This window comes from Palaemon carinicauda, chromosome 15 (assembly GCF_036898095.1).
Source record: "Palaemon carinicauda isolate YSFRI2023 chromosome 15, ASM3689809v2, whole genome shotgun sequence".
Classification (NCBI taxonomy): Eukaryota; Metazoa; Arthropoda; class Malacostraca; order Decapoda; family Palaemonidae; genus Palaemon; species Palaemon carinicauda.
In genome coordinates, this window is record NC_090739.1 from 17,502,503 (window position 1) to 17,520,573 (window position 18,071).

The following is an 18,071-nucleotide window of genomic DNA, read 5'->3' on the forward strand; positions in this document are numbered from 1 at the left end:
AAAAAAAACATTTTTCTTTAAGGCTAATAAATACCTGATAATCAAGTTGCATAAGAGAACGTCCCTCATTAGTGCACCTGCGAGCCCCAGCAAATCCTTCGAGTAACATCTGATTTGTTTTCTTAACAATACATTCCCAAAGGGCTTTGTAGGCCTCACTCGGTATAGGTGATACTCTGCTTACTTCTTCAAGTCTCATGCTTAGCACCTAATGCGAAAATCAACACAAAAGATTACCGTAAGTACCGTAGTTCATAAAAGGCCACTTGTGATACAAAATTTTATATTGACATTTGTTTATTCTTTATGTGTGATTCTTTTTAGTCAAGCACAGTTCTATTGTAGTTTCTATAATATCAACTTCATTACTCTTATAAATTAGAAAAATTATTCATTTCACTCATTTCTATTAAACTTCCCTTACCTAGACAAATTTGACACACCATTGTGAGTCACTAGCTCCCAACTCACCACTATACAGCAGCAAATCACTTACAATACTGTACTCTCAACCATCTGTTGCCACACCATTCTCCAACCGATTAATTGTCCTCGATACATTATAAACAGTTGATTCAACAACCATTCACAAATTTAGTTTAGCCTTCTAACATCCTGTGTCAATAATAAAAGTATACTCAAATTTTATGCTGCATTATTTCTCACCTGAAGTTGTCGAAGTAAAACATCCACATACTGACTATGCTGACTCATCAGATCATTGATGTCCCATCTGACACTCGTCATTCGATTCTGAATGCCATCATAGTCTATAACCTGAGCGGCCACTGTCGAATACACATGATAACGTATCTGAAAGATTAAATATCATCATAGAACTTGAGTTCCAAAGCCCCACACCCTGGGCAAATACATTTCTTCCGAAATAATATGACCAAATGAAAACTTCATGCTACAAAAAACTTAATCACTGAAAAGTAGGGATTGGTCTATTACTGAACTGCCTCTGGCTTCATTCAAAAAATTTCATAAGATATTAAAATGAGGTGAACTTTTCCATTATTGCAAAATTCATATGAGGAATTATCCCATTGAAAATATAGATCTAACTGGATCCCAGGTACCAAATACTGTACCAGCTTTAATGACAAACATGTATATTTTCTCATGAAGTATGTTATCATAAGTACAGTACTCCTATATATTTAAATCATTTGAATACATGAATATGTATGCTCTACTGGTTTTTTTTCAGTGGCTCTGGCTAATAATATACAGTATACAGTGGAACCTCTACATATGATCTTAATTCGTTCCGGGAACTGCTTCGTATGTTAAAACGAACGTATGTTGGAGTGAATATTCCCATAAGAATACACTGTATGTTGGAGTGAATATTCCCATAAGAATACACTGTAACATGTATAATTCGTTCCACAGCCCAAAAACCTATGATAACTCCTTAATAAATTGCTACACAAAATTACACAACATTAATACAATTGCATTATATAGAAAGATGTAAAAAAGAATAAATAATAAAGAAATAATAAATAAAAAGGGGGGTTTTTATTGTCACTTTACCTTAGAGACAGGCCAACGCAGGTGTAGGAATTGCTATGCCGCAGGAGACGGAAGGTCGGCGAGGAGGTAGAGATGGCGATTGCGATAACGTACCATAACTTACTCTAACTTACACTACATGAACTTTAACCTAACTTCTTATCTATTTTTTTTTTATTTTAATATTTTATATTTTTTTTTACATATTTTTTTTTTTTAATCTTCATCACTTTCACTCGATTCAATCTTAATTTTCTTTGCTTCACTTTCTTTCTCTTCATCATGATCACTAGACCGCTTCGTAGATTTTTTAAAGAAACTTTCGAGAGAAAGTTGATTAGTACGGCTTTGAGAATTTTTCTAAAATGAGTTAAACAAACATCATTGAACTGTGAAACTACACGGCAAACCTTTAGTTTCTGTGGGTGATGCTTATCAATGAAATCAACCACGTGTTGATGATATGCCAACATCTGTTTTATTTCAGCCGAACTTAAGATGCGATCTATCTCCTCGATCTCCTCTGACTCGCTCAACTGCGCTTGGAACTCATCAAGCTGCATGGCATGCAGCTCCTTGAGTTCCTCGGTGGTGAGCTCTTCATGATGCTCATCGATGAGTTCGGTGATGTCATCTTCATCGACCTCCAGACCCATGGACTTGCGAAGGAATACAATCTCATCTACGTCTTCCTCTACGGCAAGCACAGGTTCAGGCTCGGGGCCAAAACCTTCAAAATCTCTTGGAGAAACAGCATCAGGCCAAAGCTTCTTCTAGGCTAAATTCAGTGTCCGACGAGTTACTCCCTCCCAAGCCTGATCTATGATCTTCAAGCAGTGCACGATATTGAAATGGCTCCTCCAAAATTCACGCAAAGTTAAGTTGGTGCTTTGTGTGACATTAAAGCACTGCTCAAATAAGTGCTTGGTGTAGAGCTTCTTAAAATTAGAGATGACTTGCTGGTCCATGGGCTGTAGGATAGGGGTGGTGTTCGGTGGAAGATACAGCACTCTGATGAATTTGAACTGGTCGATGATATCATCTTCGAGTCCTGGGGGGTGAGCGGGTGCATTATCCAAGCAAGGCAGGCACTTCAAAGGCAAATTCCTCTCCTGAAGGTACTTCTTGACAGCAGAGCAGAAAACTTGGTTTACCCATTCAACAAAGAAATGCCTAGTAACCCAAGCCTTAGAATTAGCACGCCACAAAACATGCAGCATGTCCTTATTGATTCTTTGTGCCTTAAATGCATTAGGGTTTTCGGAATGGTAAACCAATAACGGCTGTATTTTGCAGTCCCCGCTGGCGTTGGCACATAGGGCAAGAGTCAACCGATCCTTCATAGGCTTATGTCCAGGCATTTTCTTCTCTTCGACGGTAATGTATGTTCGACTAGCCATCTTCTTCCAAAACAGACAGGTTTCATCGCAATTGAAAACTTGCTGCTCTACGTAGCCTTCATCCTCCATGATCATTTTGAACTTCTTAATAAAATCATTAGCAGCCTTGGTGTCTGAACTTGAAGCTTCTCCGTGCTGAACAACTGAATGAATTCCGGTCCGTCTCTTAAATTTCTCGAACCAACCGCGAGATGCCTTGAATTCCTCCGTTGTAGGATCAGTTGAACTCTTCCCCCCTCACCCCCAGAGCCCGCCGCCTTCAAGTCACAATATATAGAGCTGGCCTTCTCATAAATGATTGTTTCAGTGATCGTATCGCCAACAATCTCTTTGTCCTTTATCCATATCAACAAAAGGCATTCCATCTCTTCCAGGGTAGGTATACGACATTTGGAATAATGGTGATCCCCTTCGATGGTTTGACTGCTTTAATGGCTGCCTTCTGTTTGATGATTGTCGAGATCGTAGACATATTCCGGCCATATTGTTTAGCCAGATCGCCCACACGCACACCTCACTCATGTTTTTCTATAAATTCTGGCTTTAGTTCTAACGAAAGCATTGACTTCTTCCTTTACTCACCACTACTACTGTACTTGTACCGAAACTAAGGTTCTTGGGACCCATAATTATATGCAAAATGAAAAATAAAACGTGAAAAAGGAAGATAATAAGCACTGTTAATAACGGACCGAACAGAGGACAGACACACGATGCGCACGAGAACAAAGAACTGACCGAGGCGACGCTCAATGGCGTCCCTCCGACGCTGCTGCCATCTACCGGCGTAAACAAGAAACTACGATTGACGCTTCGAGAAAATTCTACGCGTATGATCTACGTAGGATGTTGGAGCATGATTTCGGGTGTCGAGAAAAAAATTTGATCAAATTTTACTTCGGGTGTTGGAACAATCGTATGTAGAGGTTCCACTGTATTATCAATTGCAGTATATATATCTATAGAATAAGAATTCATTCACTATGGGTGTTGCCATAAACACAGCTAAGGAACATGTTTTTTAGGATAAGAAGTACAGTCAAGTAATTTAAAAGTTTTAACCCTGAATATTAAAACATTCATATCAATAGCAAGGAGCCAGATTTTCTATCCAAGAGCAAGTTGACAGTATATTAGGCTCACAGACAGATGGTTTTAATACAACAAATTTTTTAAATAATTTATTTTTCCTAGCTATACAAAGCTGAATCCTTTAAAATAGGGATGTCTCCAGTATCACTGGAATGGCCATTAAATCATAACAAGGTACATGCTTAATGACAGGTGGTGTGAGGGGAAAGCCACGCTCACTTGTTTGTTACAGAATAGCCACTTTTGTCCTTAGGCCTAGGATCGAGAGAGGTGGTTGAGATGGGAAATTCAATTTAAAGGACTCAGGTTTGTACAGCTAGGAAAAAATTAAAATTACTTTAAAATTTTTTTCTCTGTTCCGTGCAAACACGCAAACACAAACACACACTCTCACTCTCACTCTCACTCTCACTCTCACTCTCACTTTCACTCTCTCACTCTCTCACTCTCTCACTCTCTCACTCTCTCACTCTCTCTCTCTCTCTCTCTCTCTCTCTCTCTCTCTCTCTCTCTCTCTCTCTCTCTCTCTCTCTCTCTCTCTCTCTGTGTGTGTGTGTGTGTGTGTGTGTGTGTGTGTGTGTGAGACTGAATCTGCAAATAGTTGAAGATAAAAAAGTAGAAGAAGAAGAAGAGAAAAATTAACAGGATATGTGTAAGGATGCAGAGGAAATCATTGATATAATTTAAGATGCCATCCAACGGCAAACTTACGAAGAAATAAATTATCGGACGCAAACAAATAATAGACCCAAGAGAGACTACCTGGACCTACATACTTTTAGGGAAGAGCAAGAACAAGAAAAAAAAGAAAATATATATTCTGCAATTTGCTGAAAAGAGGGAATTGCAGATATGGCGAAAGATGCTACTACAAGCATCCAAAGATATGCCATAATTATGAAATATATGGTAAATGTGCGTATTTAGACGGATATGGAGACGAATGCAGAGATCTCCATCCAAAATACGCAAAAACCTAAAAGAAGGAAAAGGATTCAAATTCAACAAAAACTGTCGATATATGCATCCTGCAACCATGTATGAAAGTAAGAAAACTCAGCAAACAAAAGAAAATGAAACAAAAAAAACAAACCGAGTATATACCGGGCTATGCACAAAAGGCCCCAAGATATGATGCCTTTCAACCCAAATATGCACAATTAGAGCCCAACTACAAAGAATGCATCTATAATGCCAGGGGTTGGTGCAGATATGGGGATAATTGCAGGTATACACACAAAAATAAATATGAAGGCGAAAGAGCAAATATAATAGAAAAGTTGGATTTTTTAATGGCAGAATTCCTGGAAATGAAGAAAAGAACATCATATCAGAACAGGAAGGAAGCATGGGAAAGTCCATATTACCAATATTAAATAATGAAGATAAAACACAAACCATAACAGTGATGAATACACAGGGTTTAGTCCCGAGTAACTCTAAAAGGAAAATAGAGTTCTTAGAAGAACTAACCCAAATTGAAAAAATAGATATATTAAATATAAGTGAAACATGATATTCCCAAGAGACTGGCAGTGATGACCCGATAAAGGGTTTCCAAACTTATAGATCAGACAGAAAATATAGGAATCAAGGGGGAACTGCAACATATGGAAGACATAAATCAAGGAAAAGTCTGTGAAAAATACAGCAACACAGAATGTGAATTGATTGCGGTAGAATTTGAATTTGAAAAACTAGTGAATATTGTAGCTTACAGACCCCCAAATACTAAGGAGTTTGACATAATAATAGAAAAAATAGATGATATATGTAGAAACCATAAAGACCAGAATATACTCCTATCCAGAGATTTTAACTTTCCTTTCGTGGATTGGAAAGAATGGATAGAAGAAAGTGGTTGTATATATACATATAAAAAAGAGAGTAATAGTAGCGCAGAAGATAAGAGGCAATTTGGAAAGCTTCAAGATATGCTATTAGAACATAATATGCAACAAATAAAACACATTCCAACAAGAAAGGAAAATGTCCTAGATTTAGTATTTGTGAATGAGGTGAATTATGTTAAAGAAATAATAGTGTATAACACGGGAATTTCAGACCACAATAGTCCATTCCAAAGCAAGTGATCGTAGAGATAATCAAAGCACAAATCATTGGGAAGGATATGGAAAATATAATTTTTATAGTAAGAATATAAAATGGTCAGAAATAAATAAAGAACTGAACAAAGAATGGAAAAATGTGTTCGTAAGTGATAATATACAGGTAAATACGGACATACTGTACAAAATACAGTGAACTCTCGTTTATTGCGGTAGATAGGTCCAGACCCGGCCGCGATAGCTGAAAATACGCGAAGTAGGGACACTATATTTATGTATTTATTTAACATGCATATTCAGACTTTTAAAACCTTCCCTTTACGTACTACTGTTAACAAACTACCCTTTAATGTACAGAACACTTAATGCATGTACTACAGTACCCTAAACTAAAACAGGCACAAATATTAAAGGCGATTTTATATCATGCGTTTCCTAAACACGCCAAAAAGCACGATAAAAAATGACTACCAATGTTTTGTTTACGTTTATCTCTGATCATAACGAAGAAACAGACGCATTTACACATCTTTGTATAGGTTAGTTTTTGCATTGACAGCAATCTTACCAAGTATTGATTATATGTTGACTTTGTTATTACCAATGTTCTACTTAATTTTTCTTAGAACTTCCAAATAAATGAAATGAATGCCATTTATATAGTGTGTTTCTTTATGACGCCGCCTTCCATTTGTTTACGCTCCATCTTCGATCATAATAAACAAACGAACACATTAAACACACATGCTCAAATTGATAACTAATGATATAACAAACATTTAGTAAACATTATGTTTTTACAAATATTTTACTTATCGTATCCATATAAATTCCTAAATTCGTAGCAAAGCTGGAAACCTTTTTTTTCCCTATGCGTTTAATCCACAATAGCAAACTGCCGCTAATGACAGAATGATAATTTACGATAATTTTAAACTGTTACGAAAGATAATTGTTCTTTCCATATCCAAAATACTTTTCCTAACTTCAGTTATAAGTCAACTTGTACCCACCTCACCATATGCAAAAAAGGTAAAAGAAGAAGAAAGTATTAGGCCATTTTTAGTCATCGAAAAATTAAGTTACCGCTATTAAGTTCGATGTGACAGAGCGAGAGAGAGAGAGAGAGAGAGAGAGAGAGAGAGAGAGAGAGAGAGAGAGAGAGAGAGAGAGAGAGAGAGAGAGAGAGAGAGAATGGTTTTAAATGTACTAAAATAAATATGATAGGTTATAACACATTGGTGCTTATGTAATATTAACTGTATAGATGGTTTGAATAAGTTAAGAAATGGTGTACAGTAAACAATTCTTTGTTAATGTAGTACCGCGCATATTCTTGAGAGCGGAAGCTAGACATCAGCTGATGTGATCACAGCCAAAAGTAAAACAAAAAGAAGTAAAAAATACTCGATTTTTAAAACACACCCGAAATTCAAAAACATAAGTACATGTTTTATTATAGCGCAATTGACTATTTAAAGAGTGAAAGTTTTCTGGAATAGAATGGTGTTTCCTAAAAAATAGTAGTTTGCTGACAAAATCGGATACCATATTTTAAGCTATGATTGAAATGGATGTATACACGGTATAATTTTTTCATTTTGTATTTAATTGACACTTTAAGAAAACCGATTTTGGTTTCTTCATCTATTTGTAATTATTGTATAACACGAGAGAGAGAGAGAGAGAGAGAGAGAGAGAGAGAGAGAGAGAGAGAGAGAGAGAGAGAGAGAGAGAGAATCAGCTGTTGTAATCGAATGCAATGTTTTTGTTTCCTGTACCTCCTGAAGCGAGGAACTGATCGCCACAACTAACAATATTCATGTTAATTTCATTCTTAAACTCAAGTTGCCATATGTGAACTAAGGTTTTATTTTTTACGGAGAGAGAGAGAGAGAGAGAGAGAGAGAGAGAGAGAGAGAGAGAGAGAGAGAGAGAGAGAGAGAGAGAGAGAGAGAGAGTTGTTTTAAATGTAATAAACAATAAAATATGATAGGTTATAACACATTGGTGCTTATGTAATATGTTATTTTCATTAGTAAAATAAATTTTTGAATATACTTACCCGGTGATCATATAGCTGTCAGCTCTGCTGCCCGACAGAAAAACCTAAGGACAAAATACGCCAGCGATCGCTATACAGGTGGGGGTGTACATCAACAGCGCCATCTGTCGAGCAGGTACTAAAGTACTCCATGTCAACACAGAACCAATTTTCTCCTCTGCCCACTGGGTCTCTATTGGGGAGGAAGGGAGGGTCCTTTAATTTATGATCACCGGGTAAGTATATTCAAAAATTTATTTTACTAATGAAAATAACATTTTTCAATATTAAACTTAGCCGGTGATCATATAGCTGATTCACACCCAGGGGGGTGGGTAGAGACCAGCATAATATGTTAACATTAAGAGCTAAGTATTTTGTATTTCATTTTAGCAGTTATTCAAAATAACAAACATAAAATTAATAAGTACCTGGTAAGGAAGTCGACTTGAACAATTACTCTGCCTTTTTAAGTACGTCTTCCTTACTGAGCCTCGCGATCCTCATAGGATGCTGAGCGACTCCTAGGAGCTGAAGTATGAAGGGTTGCAACCCATACTAAAGGACCTCATCAAAACCTCTAATCTAGGCGCTTATCAAGAAATGACTTTGACCACCCGCCAAATCAAGTAGGATGCGAAAGGCTTCTTAGCCTTCCGGACAACCCAAAAACAATAATAAAACATTTCAAGAGAAAGATTAAAAAAGGTTATGGAATTAGGGAATTGTAGTGGTTGAGCCCTCACCCACTACTGCACTCGTTGCTACGAATGGTCCCAGAGTGTAGCAGTTCTCGTAAAGAGACTGGACATTCTTAAGATAAAAAGACGCGAACACTGATTTGCTTTTCCAATAGGTTGCGTCGAATATACTTTGCAGAGATCTATTTTGTTTAAAGGTCACGGAAGTTGCGACAGGTCTAACTTCGTGTGTCCTTACCTTCAGCAAAGCTTGGTCTTCCTCATTCAGATGGGAATGAGCTTCTCGTATTAACAGTCTGATAAAATAGGATAAAGCATTCTTTGACATAGGCAAAGATGGATTCTTAACTGAACACCATAAAGCTTCAGACGGGCCTCGTAAAGGTTTTTAAATAGAACTTAAGAGCTCTTACAGGACATAAGACTCTTTCTAGTTCATTTCCAACCATACGATAAGTTTGGAATATCGAACGATATTGGTCAAGGCCGAGAAGGCAGCTCGTGTTTGGCTAGAAAACCAAGTTGTAGAACATGTAGCCGTTTCGGATGAGAATCCGATGTTCTTGCAGAAGGCATGAATCCCACTGACTCTTTTAGCTGTGGCTAAGCATATCAGGAAAAGAGTCTTAAAGGTGAGATCTTTCAGGGAGGCTGATTGTAGCGGTTCGAACCTGTCTGACATAAGGAATCTTAGTACCACGTCTAAATTCCAACCAGGTGTAACCAAACGACGCTCCTTCGTGGTCTCAAAAGACTTAAGGAGGTCCTGTAGATCTTTATTGTTGGAAAGATCTAAGCCTCTGTGACGGAAGACTGATGTCAACATGCTTCTGTAACCCTTGATAGTGGGAGCTGAAAGAGATCGTTCTTTCCTCAGATATAAGAGAAAGTCAGCTATTTGAGTTACAGAGGTACTGGTCGAGGATACGGATACTGACTTGCACCAGTTTCGGAAGATTTCCCACTTCGATTGGTAGACTCTAAGGGTGGATGTTCTCCTTGCTCTAGCAATCGCTCTGGTTGCCTCATTCGAAAAGCCTCTAGCTCTCGAGAGTCTTTCGATAGTCTGAAGGCAGTCAGACGAAGAGCGTGGAGGCCTTGGTGTACCTTCTTTACGCGTGGCTGACGTAGAAGGTCCACCCTTAGGGGAAGTGTTCTGGGAACGTCTACTAGCCATCGAAGTACCTCGGTGAGCCATTCTCTCGCGGGCCAGAGGGAAGCAACTAGCGTCAACCTTGTCCCTTCGTGAGAGGCGAACTTCTGCAGTACCTTGTTGACAATCTTGAACGGAGGGAATACATATAGATCTAGATGTGACCAATCCAGTAGAAAGGCATCTATATGAACTGCTGCTGGGTCCGGGATTGGTGAGCAAAATATTGGGAGCCTCTTGGTCATCGAGGTTGCGAAGAGATCTATGGTTGGCTGGCCCAAGGTGGCCCAAAGTCTCTTGCATACATCCTTGTGGAGGGTCCATTCTGTTGGAATTATTTGTCCCTTCCGACTGAGACAATCTGCCATGACATTCAAGTTGCCTTGGATGAACCTCGTTACTAGTGAAATGTCTAGACCTTTTGACCAGGTGAGGAGGTCCCTTGCGATCTCGTACCATGTCAGAGAGTAGGTCCCTCCTTGCTTGGAGATGTACGCCAAAGCCGTGGTGTTGTCCGAGTTCACCTCCACCACTTTGCCTTGAAGGAGAGACCTGAAGCTTTTCCAGGTCAGACGTACTGCCAGTAGCTTCTTGCAGTTGAAATGCATTGTCCTTTGACTCGAGTTCCATAATCCCGAGCATTCCCTACCGTCTAATGTCGCACCCCAGCCTACGTCCGATGCGTCCGAGAAGAGAACGTGGTTGGGAGTCTGAACAGTCAGGGGAAGACCCTCTCTAAGGTTGATATAGTCCTTTCACCAAATCAGACCAGACTTTATCTTTCCGGAAACCGGGATCGAGACCGCTTCTAGCGTCTTGTCCTTTTTCCAGTGAAAAGCTAGATGGTATAGAAGAGGACGGAGGTGTAGTCTTCCTAGTGACACAAATTGATCCACGGATGACAGTGTCCCTACCAGACTCATCCACAGCCTGACTGGGCAGCGTTCCTTCTTCAGCATCTTCTGGATGGATAGCAGGGCTGGGGGTTGATCGTCTTGTTCAGCAACGTCCTCATCAGAGGGTTCCTCATCTGAAACTGATGAGGAAACGGCAACGGAGTGGGCAACGTCTGACTCGCTGAATCCGGTCGCACTGGTGGATGCGTGACGGAGCCGGACGCAATATCATGGCACTACTGCACAGTCTGTGCACTGTCAACAACCATGGTTGCGCGAGGAAGTACAGCGTCAACCCGAAACTGTCTAGACTGTCTGGGTTGTGCAGTCAACACCCTACCGGGTTGCTGAGGTTGACGCACTGCGTCACAACAAGTCACCTCTGCTGGTTGTTGAACGTCTTCCTAGTGACACACTGAACGTCAACAACCACCTCCGAGCGTCGCTTAACGTCAACGTGCGACTGGCAACCCACACTGGGTCGCATCGGTGGAGGAACCACCTCAACTGGCAGACGCGAGTAGGATACCTCAGCGTCAACAGGGCGCACAACCAACCGGTAGGAAGGTTGTTGGCCAGAAGGTTCTTCTCCGTATTTAAGTCCTCTATCAATGACACAAGCTTGGACTGCATGTCTTGCAGCAAAGCCCATTTAGGGTCTACGGGAGCAGGTGTGGCAACAGACGGGGTTAGCGATTGAGGCGGAACCATTTACCATCCCTGGAAGCCTTGTTATGTGTGCATAATAGTACAGCAAAACTTCAAAGGCTCGACAAAAGTTGAGAAGTTGACCTGTAAACAACTGGAGCGTCTCCTGGCTAGGCGCCAGGGCGAGTCTACCAGAATTGAGAAGTCTACCTGGGCAGAGGCATGAACTCCCAAGCCGAGAACTTCTCTCGTGTCCTATCAGACTCTCGCTCTATAAGCCAGTTTAAAAGAAGGGAAATCAAAGGCTGTATCCCTAAAACTCCTCCTGGTGCAAAACCAGTCGCCTAGCCAACGTAACGCTCTCTAGGAGAGCGAGAGAGCACTAGCTTAACAACAACGGCTTCGAAGTAGCTAGGCCTAGTGTAAGTTCTGACGTGAGGCGAACGAGGAGCAGCAGTTACAAGATCCGGACGAAGATCCTTAAAAAATCATCATGATTTAAATAAAGTCCATAGGAGGCTAAGCAGCTTAAGGCTCCTCTCCAAATGACAGAGTCCTCAAAGGAATATCAGTAGGAGGGAGAACAGCACTTTCTCATCTACAGGAACCTTGTCCGAGAAAAGCTAGGTATCTCAGTGAGGGTCTCACTGGTGCATTAGCAGCAGACCAGAAGGCAACGTTATGTAACTGCCTGACAGTCTGTGAACTGCCAAAAACTGAACTGTCAACCACAACAGGTGCGTGAGGACATACAGCACTGGTGCATTAGTAGCAGCCCAGAAGGCAACGTCATGTAACTGCTTGACAGTCTGTGAGCTGGCAACAACCATAGCTGTGTGGGGAAGCAAAGCCTCTACTCCTGACTGACTAGTCTGCTGCGGGCGAGTAGCGGTAACCACAGTGGGTTGCGGAGGTTGACGCACAGTGTCAAAACAAAGCAACTTAACTCCACCCTCCTGTTGTTGTGGCAACTCGCGAACGTCAACGGAGGGTAGCGTGCGTCTGTGAACGTCAACGTGCGGCTGGCAGGGTACACTGCGCATGGGAGGTGGAACTCTCACAAGCGGAGTGCGGGAGCAGGTAGCGTCAGTGTCTACTGTACGCACAACCGTGGTTGGTTGTAGGCTAACGGGTGCAGCGTCAACCTACTCCGCACGATACTCCTGCATAAAAGATGCTAACTGTGTCTGCATAGACTGTAGCAAAGACCACTTAGGGTCTACAGTAGCAGGTGCGGCAACAGACGGTGTTACTGCCTGTTGCGGTACCGCTTTGCCTCTCTTAGGAGGTGAGCAGTCGTCGGAAGACTGCAGCGAGTCCGAACTGACCCAGTGGCTACACCTGGGCCGTTGGACTTGCGCGGAAGGGACCGACTTGCACTTAATAAGCTGCGAGACCTTGGTCCAAGGTTTCTTACGAGAAACCTCTTCCGCAGACGAGAAGTAAATGGGCTCTCTCGTCTTTGTGTGGGTGGGGCGATCTTGGGTAGATACGCCCGAAACCACGGAGGGAAAACGTCTGTTCGTTGATCAAGGCCTGACGAACCCATAAGTCGTTCGACATTACTTCTCCCCTGGGCTTGGGAGCTTGCAAGAGGTCCCGGACTAGGTGAACGACAGGCACGAACAGACGAACCCTCGGACGCAACACTGTAACACTTTGCGCATATCACTTTATCACTTCGATTTTCTGTTTTGCACTTATTTCACTGAAATCGAAACTTTTACTGATTTCTACCTGAAACACGCAATTCTACCCTTCATTAAAAGGTAGTAATTGCGAAAACAGTCGTATAATGCAGCTCATTAATACTAGCAAAAACAGAAAACATATAAAGATAAAGAATTCAGTGGCTGGGAAAGAGACTAAACACTAGTTCAATTAAACTACGTTTACAATCTCTCACCGCACATAGCCTGGGGACAAGAATAAAACCCTAGAAACGTTTTACCTTCTTCCCCGTACAGCGACTAGGGAGGAGAGTGACACGAGAACAACGTTACCCGCTTGAACGGAACGTTTTTTTCTCCTCTCTCTCCCTCCGTCTCTATCTCTCTCTCTCTTTCTCTCTTGATTTCGCACCTGAGAGAAGAGCCCAATTATATATCGTCAAAAAAACATGTTATATGGCTAAAGGAAAAAACTGAAAGGTTTTCCAAATAAAAAGTTCCTTTAATTTAGAATTTAAACCATTTAAGTTAAGAAAGAAAGAACGAAACGTCAGAATCGATTTACTCTTACTGCAAAGTGAAACCGTGATACACTCTCTCTCTATCGTAACGATAGAGCGCATGTTGAACGTCCTGAACGTCAACAACTGCGTAGTCTAAAAAAACTAAACGTTAGTTCATCTTTGAAAACAGTACGAAGACTATCAAAGAAATTCTTTCATAAAACATTAAATTTAAAAAGTTTTAAATTCTTTAAAGGCTAAATACGATATAACGGGCTCAACGTTGATTAACTTCGGTTCCAAGTTAGGACCGCCTACTATCAGGAAAGGTCGCAAATAAACAAAACATAAAAATTTCTTTTTATATGTTTATAATAAATGGAAAGTTAATCGAAGAGGCCTAATAAAGGCGGAGAGATATAAAATATATAGATCTATAACGTGTTAAGCAAAATTACTAAAAACCTAAACACACCTCCGTCTAAGGGAAGGGTCGGCCATTTAAAAGTGAAAGAGAGTCCATACTCTCTTAGTCACCATAATTAAATCTATCCAAAACGAGTTCAAGTTTTGAGATGAAGATAAAACCCCTGCATAGCGAAAGCTCAAAACTAGAATAGTGTACTTCACCAAATAGTTGTGAAAACAAATCCAGTTAGTAACAGCGTATTTTAGTAGGTCTTGCCAGTGGCACGACAGAGAGAAAATTGGTTCTGTGTTGACATGGAGTACTTGAGTACCTGCTCGACAGATGGCGCTGTTGATGTACACCCCCACCTGTATAGCGATCGCTGGCGTATTTTGTCCTTAGGTTTTTCTGTCGGGCAGCAGAGCTGACAGCTATATGATCACCGGCTAAGTTTAATATTGAAAAATCAACTGTATAGATGGTTTGAATAAGTTAAGAAATGGTATAAACAATACTTCGTACGCTCATATTCTTGAGACCGGCAGCTAGACGTTAGCTGATCTGATCACAGCCAAAAGCAAAACAAAAAGAAGTCAACAATACTCGATTTTTAAAACGCACCCGAAATTTAAAAACAAAAGTACACGCTTTCTTAATGTGCAATTAACTATTTAAAGAGTAGCAATTTTCTAGAATAAAATGATGTTTCCCCCAAAAATAGTGGTTTGCTGATGAAATCGGATGCCGTATTTAATGAAAAAAGTCCGCGAAGTCGTGAATCCGCGATGGTCGAACCACGAAGTAGCGAGGGCTCACTGTACTGGAGAAAATTGTTGAAAAATATGTACCGAAAAAAAAACAATTTACAAGACATGCATACCAAGAGACAGAAGGATCTTATTTCAGAAAATTAGGAAGTGGAAGAAAAATCTTGCAAAAGAAAAAATGTATGAAAAATGATGGAAATAAAAAGTAAGATAGAAAATGCAGAACAAAAGATTATACAATCGAAAGAAAATGAAAAAAGGGACTTAGAAGAAAGGACACTTCAAAATATAAAAAAAAAACCAAAGTACTTTACTCCTATGCAAAAAAGATGAATAAAGGGAGATTAGAAATAGGCCCTCTAAGAATTGAAGGACGGTTAACGAATAAAAAAAAGGAAATATGCAACATATTGGCAGAAAAATATAAGAGTGAGTTCACGCCAAGAATTGCGAATGAGAATAATGAAACAGAAATGAGAGAAGAAAATCTTGAATATCTAACGGATATAGATATTAATGAAGCAGATATTGTCAAGGCTATAAGCGAATTTAAAAATGGATCGGCAGCTGGACCAGAAGGAGTTCCAGCGATTTTGTTATAAAAACTGCACACACTATCGCGAAGCCGCTTGCAATACTGCTAAGACAAAGTGTAGATATGAGCAAGATATATGTTAAACATGAATTAGCTTATATAACCACTATTTTCAAAAGTGGATCAAGACTAGAGGCAAGCAATTATAGACCTGTTAGTCTAACATCACATATTATGAAAGTGTATGAGAGGGTAATAAAAAAGAAAATAATGAATCATTTGGTTAAAAATAATTTGTTTAACATAGGTCAACACGGTTTTGTGCCCGGAAAAAGTACACAAACCCAACTGATACCACACTATGAAAACATATACAAAAATATGATAAATGAAAAAGACACAGATGTGATCTATCTAGATTTTGCAAAACCTTTGACAAGGTAGACCATAATATATTAGAGAAAAAAAATGAGAAAGCATAATATTATGGGAAAGATAGGAAAATGGGTAAAAGAATTCCTGCAAAACAGAAAACAGATAGTGGTTGCAAATGACGAGAAATCAGATGAAGAGCAGGTAATATCTGGCGTGCCACAGGGTACGGTATTAGCTGCACTGTTGTTTGTTATTATGATCTCAGACAGACTGTGATGTTGAAAACTCTGTAGTGAGAAGTTTCGCCGATGACACAAGAATAAGTAGAGAAATTACTTGTGATAAAGATAGGAACTCACTACAAAGAGATTTGAACAAAATACTGTATATGAATGGGTGGAGATAAATAGGATGGTATTTAACTCCGATAAATTTGAATCACTAAATTATAGAAACAGAAAAGGAATGGTATATGCATACAAGGGACCTAATAACGAGACAATCACAAACAAGGAAGCAATTAAAGACCTTGGTGTAATGTTAAATAGGAATATGTTATGCAACGACCAAATAGCAACACTGTTGGCTAAATGTAAAGCAAAAATGGGAATGTTATTCAGACACTTTAAAACAAGAAAAGCTGAACACATGATTATGCTTTACAAAACTTATGTACGTAGTACACTCAAGTACTGCAATGTGATATGGTACCCACACTACCAAAAGGATATTGCACAAATAGTGTGTGTACAAAGGCGCTATACTGCTAGAATAGAAGAAGTTAAGGACCTTGACTAATGGGAAAGACTGCAATTTTTAAAACTATACAGTCTAGAAAGAAGAGAATGCGACATGATAATACAAGCATGGAAGCAAATAGAAGGAATTACTGAAAACATCATGGAGCTAAAAATATCAGAAAGAGCAAGCCGTGGTAGATTAATAGTGCCAAAAACTATACCAGGAAAACTAAGGAAGTCGCACAGGACATTAATCCACTACGCACCAGCATCAATAATGCAGCGACTATTTAATGCGCTGCCTGCTTATCTAAGAAACATATCAGGAGTGAGCGTAGCTGTATTTAAGAATAAGCTCGATAAATACCTAAGATGCATCCCAGACCATCCAAGACTGGAAGATGTAAAATACACCGGAAGTTGCATTAGCAACTCTCTGGGGGATATACGAGGAGCCTTACACTGAGGGACCTAGGGGAACCAAAACATAGAATAAGGCAGTAAGGTAAGAGTCTCTCTCTCTCTCTCTCTCTCTCTCTCTCTCTCTCTCTCTCTCTCTCTCTCTCTCTCTCTCTCTCTCTCTCTCTCTCTCTCTCAAAATACACCGAAAGTTGCATTAGCAACTCTCTGGTGGATATACGAGGTGCCTCATACTGAGGGACCTGGGGGTACCCAAACATAGAATAAGGCAATAAGGTAAGAGAGAGAGAGAGAGAGATTGAGAGAGAGAGAGAGAGAGAGAGAGAGAGAGAGAGAGAGAGAGAGAGAGAGAGAGAGAGAGAGAGAGAGAGAGAGAGACACTCTCTCTCTCTCTCTCTCTCTCTCTCTCTCTCTCTCTCTCTCTCTCTCTCTCTCTCTCTCTCTCTCTCTCTCTCTCTATATATATATATATAAAAAGGTGGGGGGTAATACTCTGTGTTAAAAATCACTTAAACCATATACAAATTAAATTAGTAACCAAATGTGAAGTGACAAGTGCAAACATGTCCATGCTAGTAATATACAGACCACCACATCAAACACAAGAACAGGATGAAGAGCTATATAGACAACTTGAACAAGAAGTTTTCAATAAGTTAGCTGTCCTAATGGGAGACTTCAATGTAACAGTAAACTGGGACATTATGAATTCTACATCAAACACAGAGGGATATAGGCTACTAGAATTTGTCAACAATGAATTCCTCCATCAGTGGGTCAATAAACTAACCAGGGGAAACAACATACTAGATATTGTGCTAACAACAGAAGAAAATTTAGTATTCAGTGTTTCGGTATGCGAAAATATAGGTAAAAGTGACCACAAAATAGTTAGGTTCCAGGTAAATATTCCTCATCTAAAAGAAAGGAAAATTATAAAAAAAAGTTGGACTACAGACATAGTAACTGGATAAGTAGTACACCAAGAATTTAGAATATGACAAAATAGGGAACATAGATACACAATGGGACTGACTCCTTTGTAGAAATATATAAAAAAAGGACCAAATGTATACCACAAAGAAACGCTTTACCAAATGGAACTCCACAATGTAAGTGGATCAA

The 18,071-nt window shown here is 39.8% G+C and overlaps 1 protein-coding gene across 2 annotated transcripts in view; it reads right to left on the reverse strand.

The window, feature by feature from the left end:
- Vps50 (vacuolar protein sorting 50) overlaps positions 1–18,071 on the reverse strand; it is a 244,468-nt gene that overhangs the window by 182,673 nt on the left and 43,724 nt on the right. For both annotated transcript variants that reach the window (XM_068388162.1, XM_068388161.1), the window contains exons 6-7: positions 667–813; positions 35–208 (exon numbers count right to left, since the gene is read on the reverse strand). In XM_068388162.1, the coding sequence (XP_068244263.1) occupies positions 35–208; positions 667–813 (321 nt within the window). The remainder of the gene's footprint in view (positions 1–34; positions 209–666; positions 814–18,071) is intronic.